Source organism: Bos taurus, chromosome 7 (genome assembly GCF_002263795.3).
Source record: "Bos taurus isolate L1 Dominette 01449 registration number 42190680 breed Hereford chromosome 7, ARS-UCD2.0, whole genome shotgun sequence".
NCBI classification, from domain to species: domain Eukaryota; kingdom Metazoa; phylum Chordata; class Mammalia; order Artiodactyla; family Bovidae; genus Bos; species Bos taurus.
Window position 1 is genome coordinate 102,042,020 of NC_037334.1, and position 18,497 is coordinate 102,060,516.

Here is an 18,497-nt window from a genome sequence, read left to right on the forward strand (position 1 = left end):
CTTTCCAAATGAGGGTCTTTTTCAAATGAGTCAGTTCTTTGCATCAAGTGACCAAAGTACTGAGGTTTCAGCTTCAGCATCAGTCCTTCCAATGAACATTTAGGACTGATCTCCTTTAGGATGGACTAGTTGGATCTCCTTGCAGTCCAAGGGACACTCAAGAGTCTTCTCCAACACCACAGTTCAAAAGCATCAATTCTTCAGCACTCAGCTTTCTTTATAGTCCAACTCTCACATCCATACATGACCACTGGAAAAACCATAGCCTTGACTAGATAGACCTTTGTTGGCCAAGTTTTTGTCTCTGCTTTTTAATATGCTGTCTAGTTTGATCATAGCTTTTCTTCCAAGGAGCAAGCATCTTTTAATTTCATGGCTGCAGTCACCGTCTGCAGTGATTTTAGAGCCAATAAATAAATAAATAAATAAAGTCTGTCACTATTTCCATTGTTTCCCCTTCTATTTGCCATGAAATGATGGGACCAGATGCCATGATCTTCGTTTTCTGAATGTTGAGCTTTAAGCCAGCTTCTTCACTCTCCTCTTTCACTTTCATCAAGAGGCTCTTTAGTTCTTCTTTGCTTTCTGCCATAAGGGTGGTGTCATCTGCATATCTGAGGTTATTGATATTTCTCCCAGCAATCTTGATTCTAGTTTGTGCTTCATGCAGTCCAGCATTTCGCATGATGCACTCTGCATAGAAGATAAGTAAGCAGGGTAACCGTATACAGCCTTGACATACTCTTCTATTGTTAAACACTGTTTTTTGAAGAAAGCCTTATTGTCTCTTACAGATATCCTTTGAAACTCTGCATTTAATTGGGTTACCTTTCCCTCTCCCCCTTGCTTTTTGCTTCTCTTTGTTCTTCCACTATTTGTAAAGCCTCCTCAGATAACCACCCTGCCTTCTTGTTTTTCCTTTTATTTGGAATGGTTTTGTTCGCCACCTCCTGTACAATACTATGGACCTCTGTCCATAGTTCTTCAGGTACACTGTTATCTAAATCTAGTCTCTTGAATCTTTGTCACCTCCACTACAAATTCATACGGGATTTAAGTCATACTGGCTGGCCTAGTGTTTTTCCCAGTTTTCTTTAGTTTAAGCCTGAATTTTGCTATGAGAAGGTGATGATCTGAGCCACAGTCAGCTCCAGGTCTTGTTCTTGTTGACTGTATGCAGCTTCTCCATTTTCGGCTACAGAGAATGTAATCGGTTTGATTTCAGTATTGGTCATTTGGTGATGTCCATGTGTAAAGTCATCTCTTATGTTGTTGAAAAAGAGTATTTACTATGACTAGTGCATTCTCTTGGCAGAATTCAGTTACCCTTTGCCCTGCTTCATTTTGTACTCCCAGGCCAAACTTGCCTGTTACTCTGGGTATATCTTAACTTCCTACTTTTGCCTTCCAATCCCCGATGATGACTATAACATCTTTTTTAGGTATCAGTTCTAGAAGGTCTTCTAGGTCTTCATAGAACCACTCAACTTTAGATTCTTCAGCATTAGTGGTTGGGGCATAGACTTGGATTACTGTCATGTTGACGGTTGCCTTGGAAGTGAAACGAGATCATCCTGTTATTTTTGAGGGTGCACCCATGTACTATATTTCAGACACTTTTGTTGATTATGAGGGCTTCTCTATTTCTTGTAAGGGATTCTTGCCCACAGTAGTAGATAAATAATCAGTTCAATTCAGTTGCTCAGTCATGTCCAACTGTTTGCAACCCCATGGACTGCAGCATGCCAGGCCTCCCTATCCATCACCAGCTCCCAGAGTTTACTCAAACTCATGACCATTGAGGTGGTGATGCCATCCAACCATCTCATCCTCTGTTGTCCCCTTCTCCTCCTGCCTTTAGTCTTTCCCAGCATCAGGGTCTTTTCAAATGAGTCAGTTCTTCGTATCAAGTGACCAAACTATTGGAGTTTCAGCTTCAGCATCAGTCCTTCCAATGAATATTCAGGACTGATTTCCTTTAGGGTGGATTGGTTGGATCTCCTTGCAGTCCAAGGGACTCTCAAGAGTCTTCTCTAACACCACAGTTCAAAAGTATCAATTCTTTGGCACTCAGGTTTCTTTATAGTCCACCTCTCACATCCATACATGACTACTGAAGAAGCGATAGCCTTGAGTAGATGGACCTTTCTTGGCAAAGTAATGTCTCTACTTTTTAATATGCTGTCTAGGTTGGTCATAAATTTTCTTCCGAGGAGGAAGCGTCTTTTAATTTCATGGCTGCAATCACCATCTGCAGTGCTTTTGGAGCCCAGAAAAATAAAGTTTGACACTGTTTCCACTGTTTCCCCCTCTATTTGCCATGAAGTGATGGGACCAGATGCCATGATCTTCGTTTTCTGAATGTTGAGTTTTAAGCCAACTTTTTCACTCTCTTCTTTCAACTTCATCAAGAGGCTCTTTAGTTCTTCTTCACTTTCTGCATAAGGGTGGTGTCATCTGCATATCTGAGGTTAGTGATATTTCTCCCAGCAATCTTGATCCCAGCTTGTGCTTCATCCAGCCCAGCATTTCTCATGATGTACTCTGCATAGAAGTTAAATAAGCAGGGTGACAATATACAACCTTGACGTACTCCTTTCTTGATTTGGAACCAGTCTGTTGTTCCATGTCCAGTTCTAACTGTTGCTTCTTCCTGATCTGCATACAGATTTCTCAAGAGGCAGATCAGGTGGTCTGGTATTTCCATTTCTTTAAGAATTTTCCACAGTCTGTTGTGATCCACACAGTCAAAGGCTTTGGCATAGTCAATAAAGCAGAAGTCAAGAACTCTCTTGCTTTTTCGATGATTAGTGGTCTTCTGCATTAAATTCACCCATTCCTGTCCATTTTAGTTCACTGATTCCTAGGATGTCTATGTTGATTCTTACCATTTCCTGCTTGACCATGTCTGATTTTCCTTGATTCATGGACCTAACATTCCAGTTCCTATACAGTCCTGTTTTTTGTAGCATCAGATTTTACTTTCATCACCAGACACATCCACAACTGAGCATCATATCCACTTCGGCCCAGCTGCTTCATTCATTCTCCTCCACTCTTCCCCAGTAGCATATTGGACCCCTTCAGACCTGCGGGACTCATCTTTTGGTGTCATATCTTTTTGGCCTTTTATACAGCTCATGAGGTTCTCACGGCAAGTATACTGGGGTGGTTTGCCATTCCCTCCTCCAGAAGGAGGAGTTATTACTATTTAGTAATAATCCCTAATTAATAGTCCATACCCAAAGCTTTTTTGATATCACATCAATTTTCTTTGCTTCCCTGGTGGCTCAGCTGATAAAGAATCTGCCTGCAATGTGGGAGACCTGGGTTCAATCCCTGGGTTGGGAAGATCTCCTGGAGAAGGGAACAGCTACCCACTCCAGTGTTCTGGCCTGGAGAATTCCATGGACTCCATGGGGTCACAAAGAGTCGGACACGACTGTGCAGCTCTCACCTTCCGTTCTCTTTATGAGTACTGTTCCTCGTCTTTCCTGCCCAACAGCCTTGATCAGCCCTTACTCTTCTACTTAATTATGCTAAATAAGCATGGCAACAAGAATAATAATAACAGTAAACTGTTATCTCCTTTCTCAATTTGATTTCTGTTTTCCTCCTTGTCAGTCCCTTACTTCCATATAGCTGCTCTATATATGTGTGCTAATAACTCAGTCATGTGCAACTCTTTGCAACCTTGTGAATTGTAGCCCACCAGGCTCCTCTGTTCATGGGATTCTCCAGGCAAGAATACTAGAATGAGTTACTATTCCCTTCTCCAGAGGGTCATCCCAACCCAGGGATCGAACCCTAGTCTCCTGCATTGCAGGAGGGTTGTTTACTGTCTGAGCCATCGGGTAAGCCCATGGCTACTGTAAGAGACTTCTTCTAGCTGAAAGGAAGTTTCAGGGTGTAATGAAACTTTAACAAGCCTCTTGTCTGCCCTAATGTTAGGGCAGCATGACAACGAGGGCTCTTTAAAGTTTAAATGCCTCCCAGCAGGAGCTGGGTAGCTCCTGCCTCAGTAACCTTTGTTCCTTGGGTGTCTATCTTAAAATCACCACCATGGTCAGAGGCTTGCTTCCTGGCCTCTCTTTTATTTATCTCAGCTATAGTTGAAGTTCTCCTCTGCAGGCCTCATGTCCCATACCCTCTTCAGTAAATCATGGGTTTTATCCCTTATTTTTAGGCACTAGAAGGTATTTCTATTATACCATCTGTCACTCTTCACATGGAGTTGAAAGGGATTTTGAAAGTTGTGTCACTTGGAATTCCATCTGTAGCCAATGAAGGAGAAAACCCAATGCATACTAGCTTAGAAAAAGAAGAAATTTATTAGTTTGTATAAATAAAAACTTTCAGGGTATGGTAGCTCAGATGATAGCACCAGGGTCTATTTAACACATCTTCTCCTGGTTAGTTCCATTCTTAGGCTCAGATTGATCTTCCTCCCTATTTGCAACTTCAGAATACCAGAAGAGACCATCTGTGTCCTTGATAGGTCAACAAGAAATCCTTAAATTGAATCATTTAGTGTTCTCCTACCTGACTTTAGGTAGGTAGCAGAACATTTTTCTTTCATCCTGAACTGTGGGCAAAGGAATGAAATTCACTCTTTGGCTTAGCCTAAGCTTTTTGTTTTATCTCTGTAATGTGAGAGTAGAGTTGATATTATCAAAAGCAAGTGGGGGTTTGACAGAAAAACAACAAAATGCTGTAAAACAATTATCCTTCAATTTAAAAAAAAAAGTGGACTGAGAGTGAGGCTTAGAATTTTGGGTCAACTAGAGAAAAATAGGTTTCATTGGCACAAAATGGGGCAGTAGACATTGAGCACCCAGAGTAGCAGAGGTCCACCAGAGAGCGCAGCTCCAGGCTCCTGCCAGGACGTCTCCAGGCAAAATCTTCCACCGTCATCTGAATTCTTTCAGATGCTTGAATTCTTTCAGAGGCCAGAAATTCCCTAGAATGAGATATACTTCCCAATTATGGGACTCATCTAGATGTCATTCGGTTCTTCATCACATTAACCTCAAATCTGTGTCCTATAACTTCACCTTCATGACAGCCAAATGCAGAGTAAATTCACTTCCATTTATTCGTGTCAGTTATTTGCATATTTGAAGAAAGTCTTATCTTCTCCAGACTAAATATCCCATAGGCCCTGAGCCAGTCTTCATGTTAACATGATATTTTTATCTGAAGGTGCTCTGGTTTCTCAGTCTTCTAGTGTTTGGTTGAGAAGTAGCCACAGTGCTTCATGTATTACCTGATGAGCAGCACAGTTAACTTTCCTTGATGTGTATTCTAGATATCTATTAGTGATTGGCATTCACTTTTCTTCAGCAGTCATATCACCTTGTTACTTTGTGTTGAATGTGTAATCTACTGATGTCTCTAATTATATTTCATAAAATTGTGCACAAGTTTTTACTGGAAATTCGTATTTATACAGTGAACACTGAATTCAGCATTTTATTCCAATTATATTTCATGTTGCTAGATTTAGCATTGCTTCCATTTTTACAGATACTATTTTATTCTTAATTAACCAGAGAATGAGCTGTCCCTTCCAGCCTGGTATTAGGTCTGTTTGGTGAATTTGCCTTTCATATCTTCATACATATTGTTTATAAAGTTTGAATAGTTGACTGCTTGGTTTAACAAGTTTTGTCCTTAGAGATGTGGGCTTCTGGGAATCTCCCATTTGCCCCCCAGATAATTCATTCAGAAACCATCTCCTCAACAATGTTTTATGGAATCTTGCCAAGTTTTTTTTGTTTCAAAAGTCTGCTTCCTAACTTGCATAAAAAGCAGTTCAAGATTTGCCTCACTAGTCACCTGAAGTTTCAATTAAGATATCTGCTTGAGGTTCTGCTTCTGTATCTGCAAATTCTTTCATACCTTTAGAATTAATTAGACCTGGAAAATTGAACTTATTACCTTCACATCCAAGGGAAAATTGTAAGGAGTCCTACAAAGAGAACGTCCGTAGTCTGCCCTTCTGTCTTATATTGCCGTTTGCTGTTGTGCTCAAGCCAGTTTTTCAGTTTTATGCCACTTTCTCCGATTCTTCTTGGCTATGTGACTATTCTTCTGTCTCTTCTACATCTACAAATTAAATTTGATAACTGGAGGGGAGACTCTCCCAGTCCAGTAGGTTAATCCTAATAAGAAAAAAACATATGTTTTTGTGGACAGGACACCCAGGTTTCAAACTTGGTTTCTGTTTCCTAGCTCTGAGGCCCGTATCAAGACATTTGAGTTCAGTGCCTCTGTTCTCTAGTCCAAAAAAATGAAGGCTTTAAAATCTTCCTCCTTCTCTTGAGTAACAAAAGTCACTTTGTTAAGTAACACGTTCCCAGTGGCCTTACTGACCAAACAGAGCCTGGTGCTGTGATACCTAGTCTTTTGATATTTTCATCCTTATTTGGGATGTCTCTAATGCTGGGTCCATCAGGGCATAAGTGGTCACGCTGAGTTCTTTGTCTGCCCACCCTTTTTCCTCCTCATAGGGAATTTTTGCAATGTGTGTAAGAAGTAAATGTTTTAAACATAGTGTTAAATTATATTCCATTTAAAGTCTTTAGTCTTCGTATAGTATGTCTTTGCTTTCCTAACATTGAAGGTATGTTTCCCTTTATTTTCTCACTTGAAAACCTGTGGTCCTTTCTCCAACCTCTTAATTTATATAATTACAACATTATATTTTACTTCTGTCTTCAGTTGCTCTTATTTATTTTGCATTTCCCTTAATTTTGATTGATGGCACAGAAGTTTATTTTCTCTGTATTCTAAATTCTTTTGCGTATGAATATAGCAATGCATTTCTTTTCAGCCTTATCTAAACTGTTTGATTAGCTGCTAATGTGCAAAATCATTAATGGGGGATTCAAACTGCTAAAATAAAGAACTGATGAATACCAGCCCGCAGGCCTCCATTCAGCCTTTTCCACTGAGTGCTTTTTCAGAGAAGCAAGCAGAGATCAGCAGTGCTCCAGGCACTGTGTGAAATGTGCAGGGTGTTATTATATTCTGTAAAAAGTTAAACGTGGTTGAAATAAAGACCTCTCTGCAGCATATAATGCAGGGTAGCTGCTTTGGAACACTAAATAAGCAGTTTGCTACAGCAACAGTGTATCCAGCTCTATAATCTGACATCCATTTGTGAACTGTTCAAGGGTTACTTTTCTTTGAATTACAAGAGAGTTTATAAATTACTTTATTTGGCAGATTTAATGTGAGTATGTGTGTTGTGTGTGTGTGTGTGTGTGACTTTTCCCATTTCAGAATAAAAAAAAAAAAAATGAACCATCAATTCCTTTTATTACTTGCCCTGTGTATCTACCAGGGGCCAGCTATTAGTTGTATGAAGCTCCAGCTATCCCAAGTGAAAGGATTAAGACTCATCAACCAATCTATTGAGTGACAGTGACTGAATATCCCTTGATGCTGCCAGTTTAAACATACAGACATCTGGTAAAGGGTATCACAGAAGATTTTCAATGAAATAGTTGAATCTATGGTGTTGTGGTTAATTCCTTTAAAGCTCTGGTGTCCCCAAGAATTCTAGAATGTTATTATTTGTTATTTATGTTACTGAAATAAATGAAAATACTCAAATGATGCTAATATCAGTAAATTTAAAAACTTGCCTAGTCACTGAGATCCTTAAGGGATATGGGGGAAATATAGTAATATTATTATTAATAACCACAGAACTGCATTCCATAGGAAGAGTGGTTAGTTTGAAGCATTACAAAGAATGTCCTCTGTACATGCTAATGACATGGGGCTCATTTGTAATAATTAAAAAACCCTAAAAGATAAATGATATTACTAGTTGTTACATTGTGTATATATAAGATACTAAGAAAAAAAACTTGATAATTTAAGAGATCTGATATTTTCATACATCTAATATTTAATTATAAAAATCTGATTTATTTACTCCAAAATCTGATTTATTTACTCCATGGCTTACTTATATTGTTCCTTATTTTTCTTTTGGCTCTTTCATTTGCTATTTCACATTTGTTATAACATCACCAAAAAATGAATAATAAAAGAGTATGATCCTCAAATTAGTTAATTTTGCATTTTTCCCACCACTAGAAATTTGACATTTCTAGATTGTGAATATAGATGCCCACACACAATTTGGGTTTGTGACAGCAGAACATCAACTACTTGATACATTTTTTTCTGTATTCATGAACAGTGTAGAACAGTTCCATTGATAAAGGATATTTTATGACATGTGCATTAGCTACATGTCATTTGATACGACTCACATAAGCAGTGAGTCTGGGTTTATTTATATTTTTCCTTGACATAGCTTGTTCTCTTGGAAGCCAAGCCCAGCATTACGGGTCCTTGACTTTGAGCTTACATGACTACCAGAGAATAATTTAAACTAGAATTTACATTTTTAGATACTTAAGTGTCTGGAAAAATAAACTAGAGCTATAAAAAAGCATAATTTAAGATAGAGGAATTCAGCATATGCCCCTGAAGGTGTTGGGTGGGGGAAATCTGCTTTCTCTCCATCAATAAGTTGTAAGAATGTTATTTCCTAAAATAGTGGGACCAGAGATTGAAGACTGATGGTGAATATTTAAGTGAATGACAAGACAGACCAAAGAATACTGCAACCTATTGCTTGGGGAAATCACGAACAAGTAAATATGTCAGGCTTCTCTTACAGTTTGCCATTTTGCAGATAAGAGATGTGGAATTAGGTATGCCAGGTTGCAGTTTTATCAGGATATACAGCAGGCAGTTGGACTGTCACTGTCATTAGCTGTCATTAGTGGGCCAGAACGCTGCATGTCACGTGGACAGCACTTGGTATGAATTGTGAGGACGTGGTAACTTTCCCTAGTACTGACTCCTAGGTGGAGAAGTAATACAGTAGTGTATTCCACGCCCAAGTAAATAAACTGTAAGAATAAATGAAAATTTTAGGAAATACCAAATGGAAAAGGGTGTCTAAATATAATCAGTGGATTTTCCCAATATCAGTATCCCGGTTATGATATTGTAGTATAGTTGTTCAGAAAGGTACCACTGAGGAAACCAGGCAAAGTGTACATAGAATCTCTCTCTGAGCCACCAGGGAAGCCCTATTATTTGTGTGTGTGTGTGTGTGTGTGTGTGAAGTCATGTCCAGCTCTCTGCAACCCCTGGAGGACTGTAGCCCTCCAGGCTCTTCTGGAGAATACCAGATTCTCCAGTATTCTGGAGAATACTCCAAGAATACTGAAATGGGTTGCCATTCCCTTCTCTAGGGATTATGTCTTGTGACTGCATGTAAATCTACAGTTATCTCAAATTTCTATTAAAAAAGTGAAAACAAATTTTAACTCCTTAAAGTCAGAGAAAACATAATTCTCACGTTGTTTAGATTACCATTATGCCATTAAAAATCGTGAAATGTTTCTGAATAATGAGGAATATGACTTCAGCCTTAAATAATGAATGAAGGGACTTCATCCTGCTATGTGCGTGCATACATGCTGAGTCACTTCAGTCTTGTCCAACTCTTTGCAAACCTATGGACTGTAGTCCACAGGCTCCTCTGTCCATGGGATTCTCCAGGTGAGAATACTGGAGTGGGTTGCCATGCCTTCCTCCAGGGGATCTTTCCAACCCAGGGATTGAACCCCTGTCTCCTGTACTTCCTGCATTGCAGGTGGATTGTTACCACTGAGCCACCAGGGAAGCCCTCATGTTACTACATATGAATGTAAAACTGTAGCATACTATGAGTGTTAGACATGCTGCACTTAAGTTATCCAGTATCCTAGACAAGTTGGAAAAAATTACCATTGATGGTTGAATTCAATAGCTTTGTTTTCTATGAGAATGGTTATGATTTTTAGTACAGAACGTCACATCAAAAAGAGACACATGTATATGAAATCTAGAAAAATGGTACTGATGAACTTATTTGCAGGGCAGCAGTGTAAACACAGACACAGAGACCAGACTGTGGGTGCCGCGGGGGGGCAGAGAGGATGGGACAAATTGAGGGAATAACATTGAAACATAGACATTGCCTGTGCTCAGTCCCTGTTATGTCCGACCCTTTGCAACCCCATGGCTGTAGCCCACCAGGCTCCTCTGTCCATGGGATTCTCCAGGCTAGAACACTGGAGTGGATTGCCTTGCCTTTCCTTATGGGATCTTCCCAACCCAGGGATTGAACCCAGGTCTCCCGCATTGCGGGCAGATTCTTTACCGCCTGAGCCACCAGGGAAGCCCAAGAATCCTGGAGTAGGTAGCCTATCCCTTCTTCAGGGAATCTTCCTGACCCAGGAATCGAACTAGGGTCTCCTGCTTTGCAGGCGGATTCTTTTCCAGCTGAGCTACCCAGGAAGCCCAAACTTACACATTACCATATGTAAAACATATGGCCAGAGGGACTTGCTGTGTGTCACAGGGAGCTCAACTCCATGCTCGGAGACAGCCTGGAGGGGTGGGATAGGGTGGGAGGTGGGAGGGAGGAGGTTTAAGAGGGAGCGGACATACGTATACCTATGGCAGATTCATTTTGATGTACGGCAGAAACCAACACAACATTGTAAAGCAATTATCCTCCAATTAAAAGTAAATAAAAATACATTCAGATAGAGGATAAACTGTTTGGTGTTTCCTAGTACTAAGAAAGAGTTACTTGTGTTTGCTCATTATTGGTGTCTCCTGATTTATTAATATCTTGCATATTCTTACATTGATTCTAACTAATAAAATTGTATGTTTTAATTTAATAATGATGTCATAATTGTCTTATAAAATATGCTTTGTTGGTGATGTTACTTCCATTTCATCAACTTATGTATTTTTTTTCTGCTATGTGGTTTTAACTACACATAATAGCATATGTAAGCAGTATTACTTAAGTTTTAGTTGACAAAGCTGAATCAATATTTTTTATTCAATTGAATGCATCATTAATAAGAACTACTTCAGGGACTTATTATTATCTTTCAGGGAAAGTATACCCAAAGACTGTGACAGTCAAGAAGCTCAAATAGTTATATGGTGTTTATTTTTAATGGCAAAAGAATATAATTTTGAAATTTTTGTTCTCCTACTGGGTCTCTGCATAAGTTCCATAAAAATACCAACCAACTAATCAATAGGAGTATGATAGAATTGAGCAGTCTGTCGCCTTCCAAATTAAAAATGTTTCTCCATAAATACTTAATGTTGTTCAGATTCTCTTTTTGCTTATATGGTTGAACTACAAAGCATTAGTAGTTTCTTTTTCACAACCTTGTCTTATTTTATAAAGGAAATTGTATTTATAGGAACATTTATTGATCTATACAGTGACTTCATCTGGCAAAATATATATATATATTTTATATTTTTATGCTCCCCACCCACAAACATGTCTCAACTATGTGCTAATCAGTTAGTTCTTTGCTCTTGAAATGTAAGTTGGCCTGTTGGTGCTTCATATATTTTTCTCTCTGTCACATAAGCTTAGATTGGAAGAACTTGTCTTTGTGATATATCACAAATAATTTTCGAATAGGAATCTAAATAGGTACAATGTCTGTGATAATTATCAATTTAAAGAACGATACTACTAATTCAGGTAGAAATATAAATATATATAAATGTTCACAATATTTTATAATAGCCTGGAAAGTATAGAGTTAAAAAGCAGAAACTGTCATTCATTTTAGTGTTTTTATTAATTATTACATAGATGTCCATTTTGTACTTACAGAAAAACTGTTATATGGAGAAGGTTTTATGTCTCAAACACATTTTTGTTTCAAGAATCAGTTTTATATTTTTGAAATATTTTGGATGTTCTGTTCTGTGTCCTTGTAATGTGTGTTTGCATGTTGTACCTGCAGCAAGTAAAATAGCAAACACAGTTTTGATCACTATGCTTCATCCTTCCGTTCACACTTTCCTTACCATTACACAGAAAGTTAAGTTATACCTCCATTTGTATTTTGAAAGAAAATAGTTACTGAATTTAAACATTTTGAGGAGCTTTTGAGAAAAAATTAGCTTCTTTAAGAGTTCTGGGCAGTGTTTCTCCACGTCTCATGGGCCGTGACTCACCTGGAGATCTGGAGAAAGTGTGGATTCAGATTTGGCGGGTTGGAAACCTTGCCTTCCCCCCTGACCTTGTCTTGTTCCTCAGGCGATGGTATTATATCTGTGATCCAAGATACTGAAGCATGAAGGGCAAAGAGTGCAGTCAGACACGTCTGAGCCCTTCTCTTGATTCCATGTTTAAAACCTCAAGTGAATGGGCTGCGTTTCTCAAGGTCGCTGATGTTTCTGATTGGCTTATTCCCATTCTAATGCCTTGTTTTTTTTTTTACTAGCTCTTTTGATAGCAAGTTTGTTTACCAGCAAAGAGGTCTTGGACCAATTGAAGAAGACACTATTCTTGTCATAGATCCAAATAATGCTGCAGTACTCCAGTCCAGTGGAAAAAATCTGTGAGTTAAATTGCATATGTTGTTATTAATGCTTGTGCTATTTGGTACAAAGTGTATCATTGGGTCTGGCCTTAGAAAGAGTATATTGTACAGCAGTGGTGAGAAAACACAGCTTAAGAAAGCAGGGGACTGATAGAGCCATCCTTTCATTTTCTAAAGAGGTGGTTTTAAACCCTCACTGAACATTAGAGTCATCTGGGAAGCTTCCAAAATTGAGATTCATATTTAGTCTGGGATGGGGCCCAGGTATCAAAATAGTAGTGTGAAAGCTCCCTCGGTGATTCTAATGGTAGTCAAGCGTCAGAGAAAATTGATACACATGGCTAATGAAGTGAGTTGCTGCTCAGCTAGATCTGAAGATTAAAAAAAATTTCTTAAGCGGAGAAGTTACATAACCAAACTCAGCAGCTAGTCACCATTAAGAAAAAAGGCTTCTCTCTTCCCATCTCAAAGTGAAGATTAAACAAATGTCATTTTCAACTTTCCATGGCATGCATAGTTAATTTGGCTTTGAAAGCTGCCCATTATTTGGTCTTATTCCTAGATTTGGCTTCTGGCAGCCAAAAAAAAGTTGGCTGATATTCATGGTCTTTGAAAGAAAGGGGCACCTGCTGACAGAGTGTCCTTGACCTTTGTGGCCTGGCAGCTTCGGGAGCTATACCCTACTTTATCTGCTTAGGCACAGGGAGAGCCAGCTTCTTTAAAAGGCTGGGAGCCATCCACTTTGAATACAGCTTATTATGGAGATGCTAACAGTTAGCTTTTTATAGGATCCTGAGATGGTGAGTCAAGGGCCGAGTTCTAATACCAGCCCCACCACTCATTGTGTTTGAACCTGTCTCTCCAGTACTCTGGCTATCAGTCCGAAGTGTTCTCATTCCAGATAGGCGTTAAAGAGGAAGGCAGAGCTGCTGCTACATCAGCGTGGCCGACAGTGGTGTGTCTGTGTTAAAAGCAAGTCATAACCCTCACATTCGGTGACCAAAAGGGAGATCTAGTTCAGTGTAGCAGTCAAGATCAAGGTGTTACCTTCTTGGCTCCTGAAAACAAAAATCTGTGATGCCAACACTTTGTACAGGCTAGAAGCTGACACATGTAGCTTGTGGATTGTCGGATTTGATCCCAAAAACATTAAGACATTGTCCATGTGTTTGTTAGTTCTGTCCTAGTTCCTTAAGCCTGTGAGTCTCTGTTTACATTAGTTTATGATTCTCTTATCCAGGTCATCCCAACTGACTTATTAGATAGGTTAACCTTCTCTTACTATTATCTAGCATACCACTTAACTTTGCTTAGCTGGTCACAGCCTGTCTGCTGGAAGGTGTTTTCTTTGCGTTTTACTGTCTTTAGTATTAATAATCACTCTTAAAGCTTTTCAGCCATATATTTAATATTAATACAATGCTATATTATTTTGCAGCATACTTGAAGTATTCAAACCATATAAATCCACATTTATATTTCTCTATATACTTTGTTTTATACACATTTCTTTATGATTTTAGAACTTGTTTTCAAATTGATATTATTTAATATACCATACTTTATAATAAATATTTGTAATTGATATGTATGCTTCATTTACATACTGTTAGAAGATTAGATACCAATTACATTTTTTCACAAGGCAGTCTCTATTAAAATGGGTATTTTGATTTGACAATTCATTTTGGCCTTTTCTAGAGTCATGCAGGTATACATTTATCAGTATATAAATTTATATTGCTGTTACAAATTAATTAGCAGAAAACTTTCTTCTCATGTGTACTTTGGGAGTAATTATATAATTAGGATGGTTATTTGTATTTTGCAGGTTTTACTTGCCACATGGCTTGAGTATAGATAAAGATGGAAATTATTGGGTCACAGACGTGGCGCTTCATCAGGTAATCTTCCATTTGGCATTTCAAATAGAAATTCCATTTGGTTATTCAAATAGAAGTTGGGCTTCCTCAGTGGCTCAGCAGTAAACAGGCTGCCTGCAACGCAGAAGATGCAAGAGACTCAGGTTTGATCCCTGGATCAGGAAGATCCCCTGGAGGAGGGCATGGCAACCCACTCCAGTGTTCTTGCCTGGAGACTCCCATGGACAGAGGAGCCTGGAGAGCTACAGTCCATGGGATCTACTGAGTGCGTACCCACGCGCATAGAAGTTAATGAGGCTGTGCTTTCAGAATGCTCTGGAGTTGTCTGGGTCTTTTTCTGTGACCCAGAAAGTTTATAACAAAAGAATGGAACGGCCAGGTCTGAAATGGTTCATTTAGCACTCAGTGCTCAGGAAAACTTGCCCATAAATGATCCAGTCACCCTCCCGTGTGGGGCTGGCAGGAACCTTAGGGCAAGAGGTGAAACTTCCCCCTACCGAATGTCTAGCTCCCCCGGCCTCCTTCTGAGCTTTCCGTATTTCTTTCCTCTGTCCCCAGGTCTTAGTTCTGTTTTATTACTTTATGTGTTTTATGTATTTTTCATACGCCACCTTAATCTTCCATAAATCGAGACAAGGTCTCTAGTGCATACATGTTTATATGTAAAACAGCAGTTTTTTTGTTCTTTTTAAAGGAAGTTAATATTTCCGTCAGAGTGTAGTCATAATGTTTTATCCTTAAAGGATAAGCTCATGTTTAATACCCGTTTGATGAATAGGTGGGAAAGAACTAGGAAAACTAGGATAAGAAACTAGAACTCAGAAGGCACCGCTAGCCTTCAAGCATCATCTCAGTGAGCCGTTTATTGCCCTTGTATTGGCTGGGGCACACCGAACTGGTAGCTGAGGAAGAGGAAGTGGGGGAGGGTGGAACAGGGCATCCACGTGCTAGTCTCTGCTCGCCACCAGTGACCTGAAGAAACTTGGGCAGGTCCCTTAATCTCTGTGAGTCTCACTCAACAAATGAAGGAAGCAGACCAGATCATTTCCAGAGTCCCATCCAGTTCTGAAAAGTACCTGCTTGTAAATAGGTCTCTTGAGAGCTGACCCTCGAATTGCCTGAGTCAGGTAGGTGGGCGTCAATAAATAACCATGCAAAGTGAGTGAGGCTTTCGTTCTCTTTTTGAAAAGGTGTTCAAACTAGATCCAAAGAGTAAAGAAGGCCCTCTGCTAACCCTGGGAAGGAGCATGCAACCAGGCAGTGACCAGAATCACTTCTGTCAGCCCACCGATGTGGCTGTGGATCCAGACACCGGAACCATCTATGTGTCAGATGGCTACTGCAACAGTCGCCTTGTGCAGTTTTCACCAAGTGGAAAATTCATCACACAGTGGGGAGAAGGTACTCAGTTAGACTCTTTATCTCGGCTTCTCATTCTTGGCCAGCATCACAAGGAACAAGAGGCTGGCCATCCCTCCTTTGGGAGGGAATGAGCATGGCCATCCCATTCTTTGGGATGTAATTGTCCCTTGAGTGAGGAAAACAGGGCTTCCAAATGCATCCACCTGGTTGTACACTATCTCTTTCTCACTCACACACACACACACACACACACTCTTAAGGAGGAAAGGAATGCTTCTACCCAAAAGCTTTAAACTTTATCCAAACAGGGAGAAAATCTGTCATGTATTCATGGGCAAAGATACTAACTGCTTTACCTTATTTTTCCCCTGGTTCCAGATATTTAGTGGCTTACTATAGTGAATTTTGAAGTTTAGGAGACTTCAAAGTTTGGGTGATTTTACACATTGTAAGTCTGAGTTTTTTCTTCATTCTGTAGCGTCTCTAGAGAGCAGTCCTAAACCAGGCCAGTTCAGAGTTCCTCACAGCTTGGCCCTGGTGCCTCCCCTGGGCCAGCTGTGTGTGGCAGACCGGGAAAACGGTCGGATCCAGTGTTTCAAAACCGACACCAAAGAATTTGTGCGCGAGATTAAGCACCCATCGTTTGGAAGAAATGTGTTTGCAATTTCATACATACCAGGTATTTCATTTTTATTTTCTGTGTTTTTTCATACTGCTTTCCATCCTTAAAAAGTGTCTGTATGATCTTCATATGCTCTTACGGTAAACCATTTTAAGCTCAAGCACCACTGTTCTTTATACAGAAATAATGAACTCAAAAGATTTAGCAGCTGTTTGTGATGGATTAAAAAAGCATTCCCTTATATTTTTATTTTTTGTTAATTTTGATCATTTGCTCTAGTTATTAAATGATTAATATTTTGTCTTCATACATCATCAACAGATGGTGTATGTTGATAAAGTCAGTATTCAAAATACTTCTGCTTCACATTTTTTTAAAGAGTGATGGCCAATTTTTTAAAGATAAATAGGTGAAGTAAGTAGGGGCTTATGTGTCAGGAGAAATGATCAGTGAAATCTGTAGTTTTTTCTCATTTTCAAAATAGATTTTCTTGACTTAAAGAAAACCAGAAAAATAATTCAAACTTACAAAATAGGGTTTATTTAATTCATATTTTAAAAACAGCATTTCTTTATATCATGAATGCTGAACAATTGAAAATATATTTCTAGAATTTATATATGATTTTTGCAATACATTCAATAAATACATCTATACATGTATTAAAGATGCATTACTACATAGTTATCACAATAATATTTCTATTTCTCATGCTATTGAAGTTGCATATGGCTGCTCTCAGGGTTTCCTTGGTGGCTCAGGTAGTGAAGAATCTGTCTGCAATGCAGGAAACGAGTTCAATCCCTGGGTCAGGAAGATTCCTAGAGAAGGAAATGGCAACCCACTCCAGCATTCTTGCCTGGAGAATTCCATGGACAGAGGAGTCTGGCCGGCTACTGCTCATGGGTTCTCAAAGAGTTGGACACAACTGAACAACTAACACACACATGGCTAATATCTTCTCGGGCAGCCCCCAGTTTATGTAAGACACGGAATAAAGGGACTCAAGGGACTGAAACAGGAACACATTGGCTTCCCTAAGGAATAAGTAATTAAAAAGTAATAAAAGACTCATTAATGTTAATGAAAGATAAATTCTCGTGTTGGTTTTTACCTCCTATTTAAAGAATAAGTTTGGCAAGACCATTTACTTAATCAACAAAGGACCATATAGTCAAAGCTATGGTCTTTCCATTAGTCACATATGGATGTGAGAGTTGGACCATAAAGAAGGCTGAGCACTGAAGAATTGATGCTTTTGAACTGTGGTGTTGGAGAATACTCTTGCGAGTCTCTTGGATTGCAAGGAGATCAAACCAGTCTATCCTGAAGAAAATCAATCCTGAGTATCCATTGGAGGGACTGATGCTGAGGCTGAAGCTCCAGTACTTTGGCCACCTGTGACGCGAAGAACTGACTCACTGGAAAACACCCTGATGGTAGGAGAGATTGAAGGCAGGAAGAGAAAGGGATGATAGAGGATGAGATTGTTGGATGGCATCACCAACTCAATGGACATGAGTTTGAGAAAGCTCCGGGAGATGGTGAAGGACAGGGAAGCCTGGAGTACTACAGTCCATGGGGTCACAGAGTTGGACATGACTGAGAGACTGAGCAACAACAAATTTACTTAAGAAAGAGGGTGATCAAGTTCATAGTGAATAAAAATAAATCAAATATGAGAAGAAAAACATTAGGAGAAAAGAGGAAATCTGGTTAAAAAGAGAATCTCAGCAAAAGACAAAGTGCATTATAATTGGAATTCTCTCTACAATGTTACACAGTAGTAACTGATGTTAATAGTGGTGATATTTTTTAGTATAATGTGGTAAAGAACCCTATCCTGAAATCCTTAAATAAGATGAAAAAACTTCCAATACAGGTTTAGTATTCTGTATATTTTATTGTTTTAATTCTTTAAAATATAATATTCAATCATCTGCAGTACTAATCAAAGCATCACAGTTTCCATTTTTTTGGATAAACACTACTAAACTAAGAAATATGATTTACTGCAAAGAGTATTCATTGAATTAGTATAAACATTGGTCTAATTTTTTTAGTTAGAAAAAAATGTCTTTGATAATCTGAAATATGCATCTCACATTTCCAAGGGGTAGTTGTTTAAAATCAGATCATTCTTCTATTTATACTATAACTTCACTTTCTTTGCCT

The 18,497-nt window shown here is 38.9% G+C and overlaps 1 protein-coding gene across 2 annotated transcripts in view; it reads left to right on the plus strand.

The window, feature by feature from the left end:
- The window catches only part of PAM (peptidylglycine alpha-amidating monooxygenase), a 333,859-nt gene that overhangs the window by 291,431 nt on the left and 23,931 nt on the right, over positions 1–18,497 (plus strand). For both annotated transcript variants that reach the window (XM_005209762.5, NM_173948.2), the window contains 4 exon segments: positions 12,357–12,473; positions 14,287–14,359; positions 15,529–15,739; positions 16,179–16,379. In XM_005209762.5, coding sequence (XP_005209819.1) covers positions 12,357–12,473; positions 14,287–14,359; positions 15,529–15,739; positions 16,179–16,379 — 602 coding nt within the window.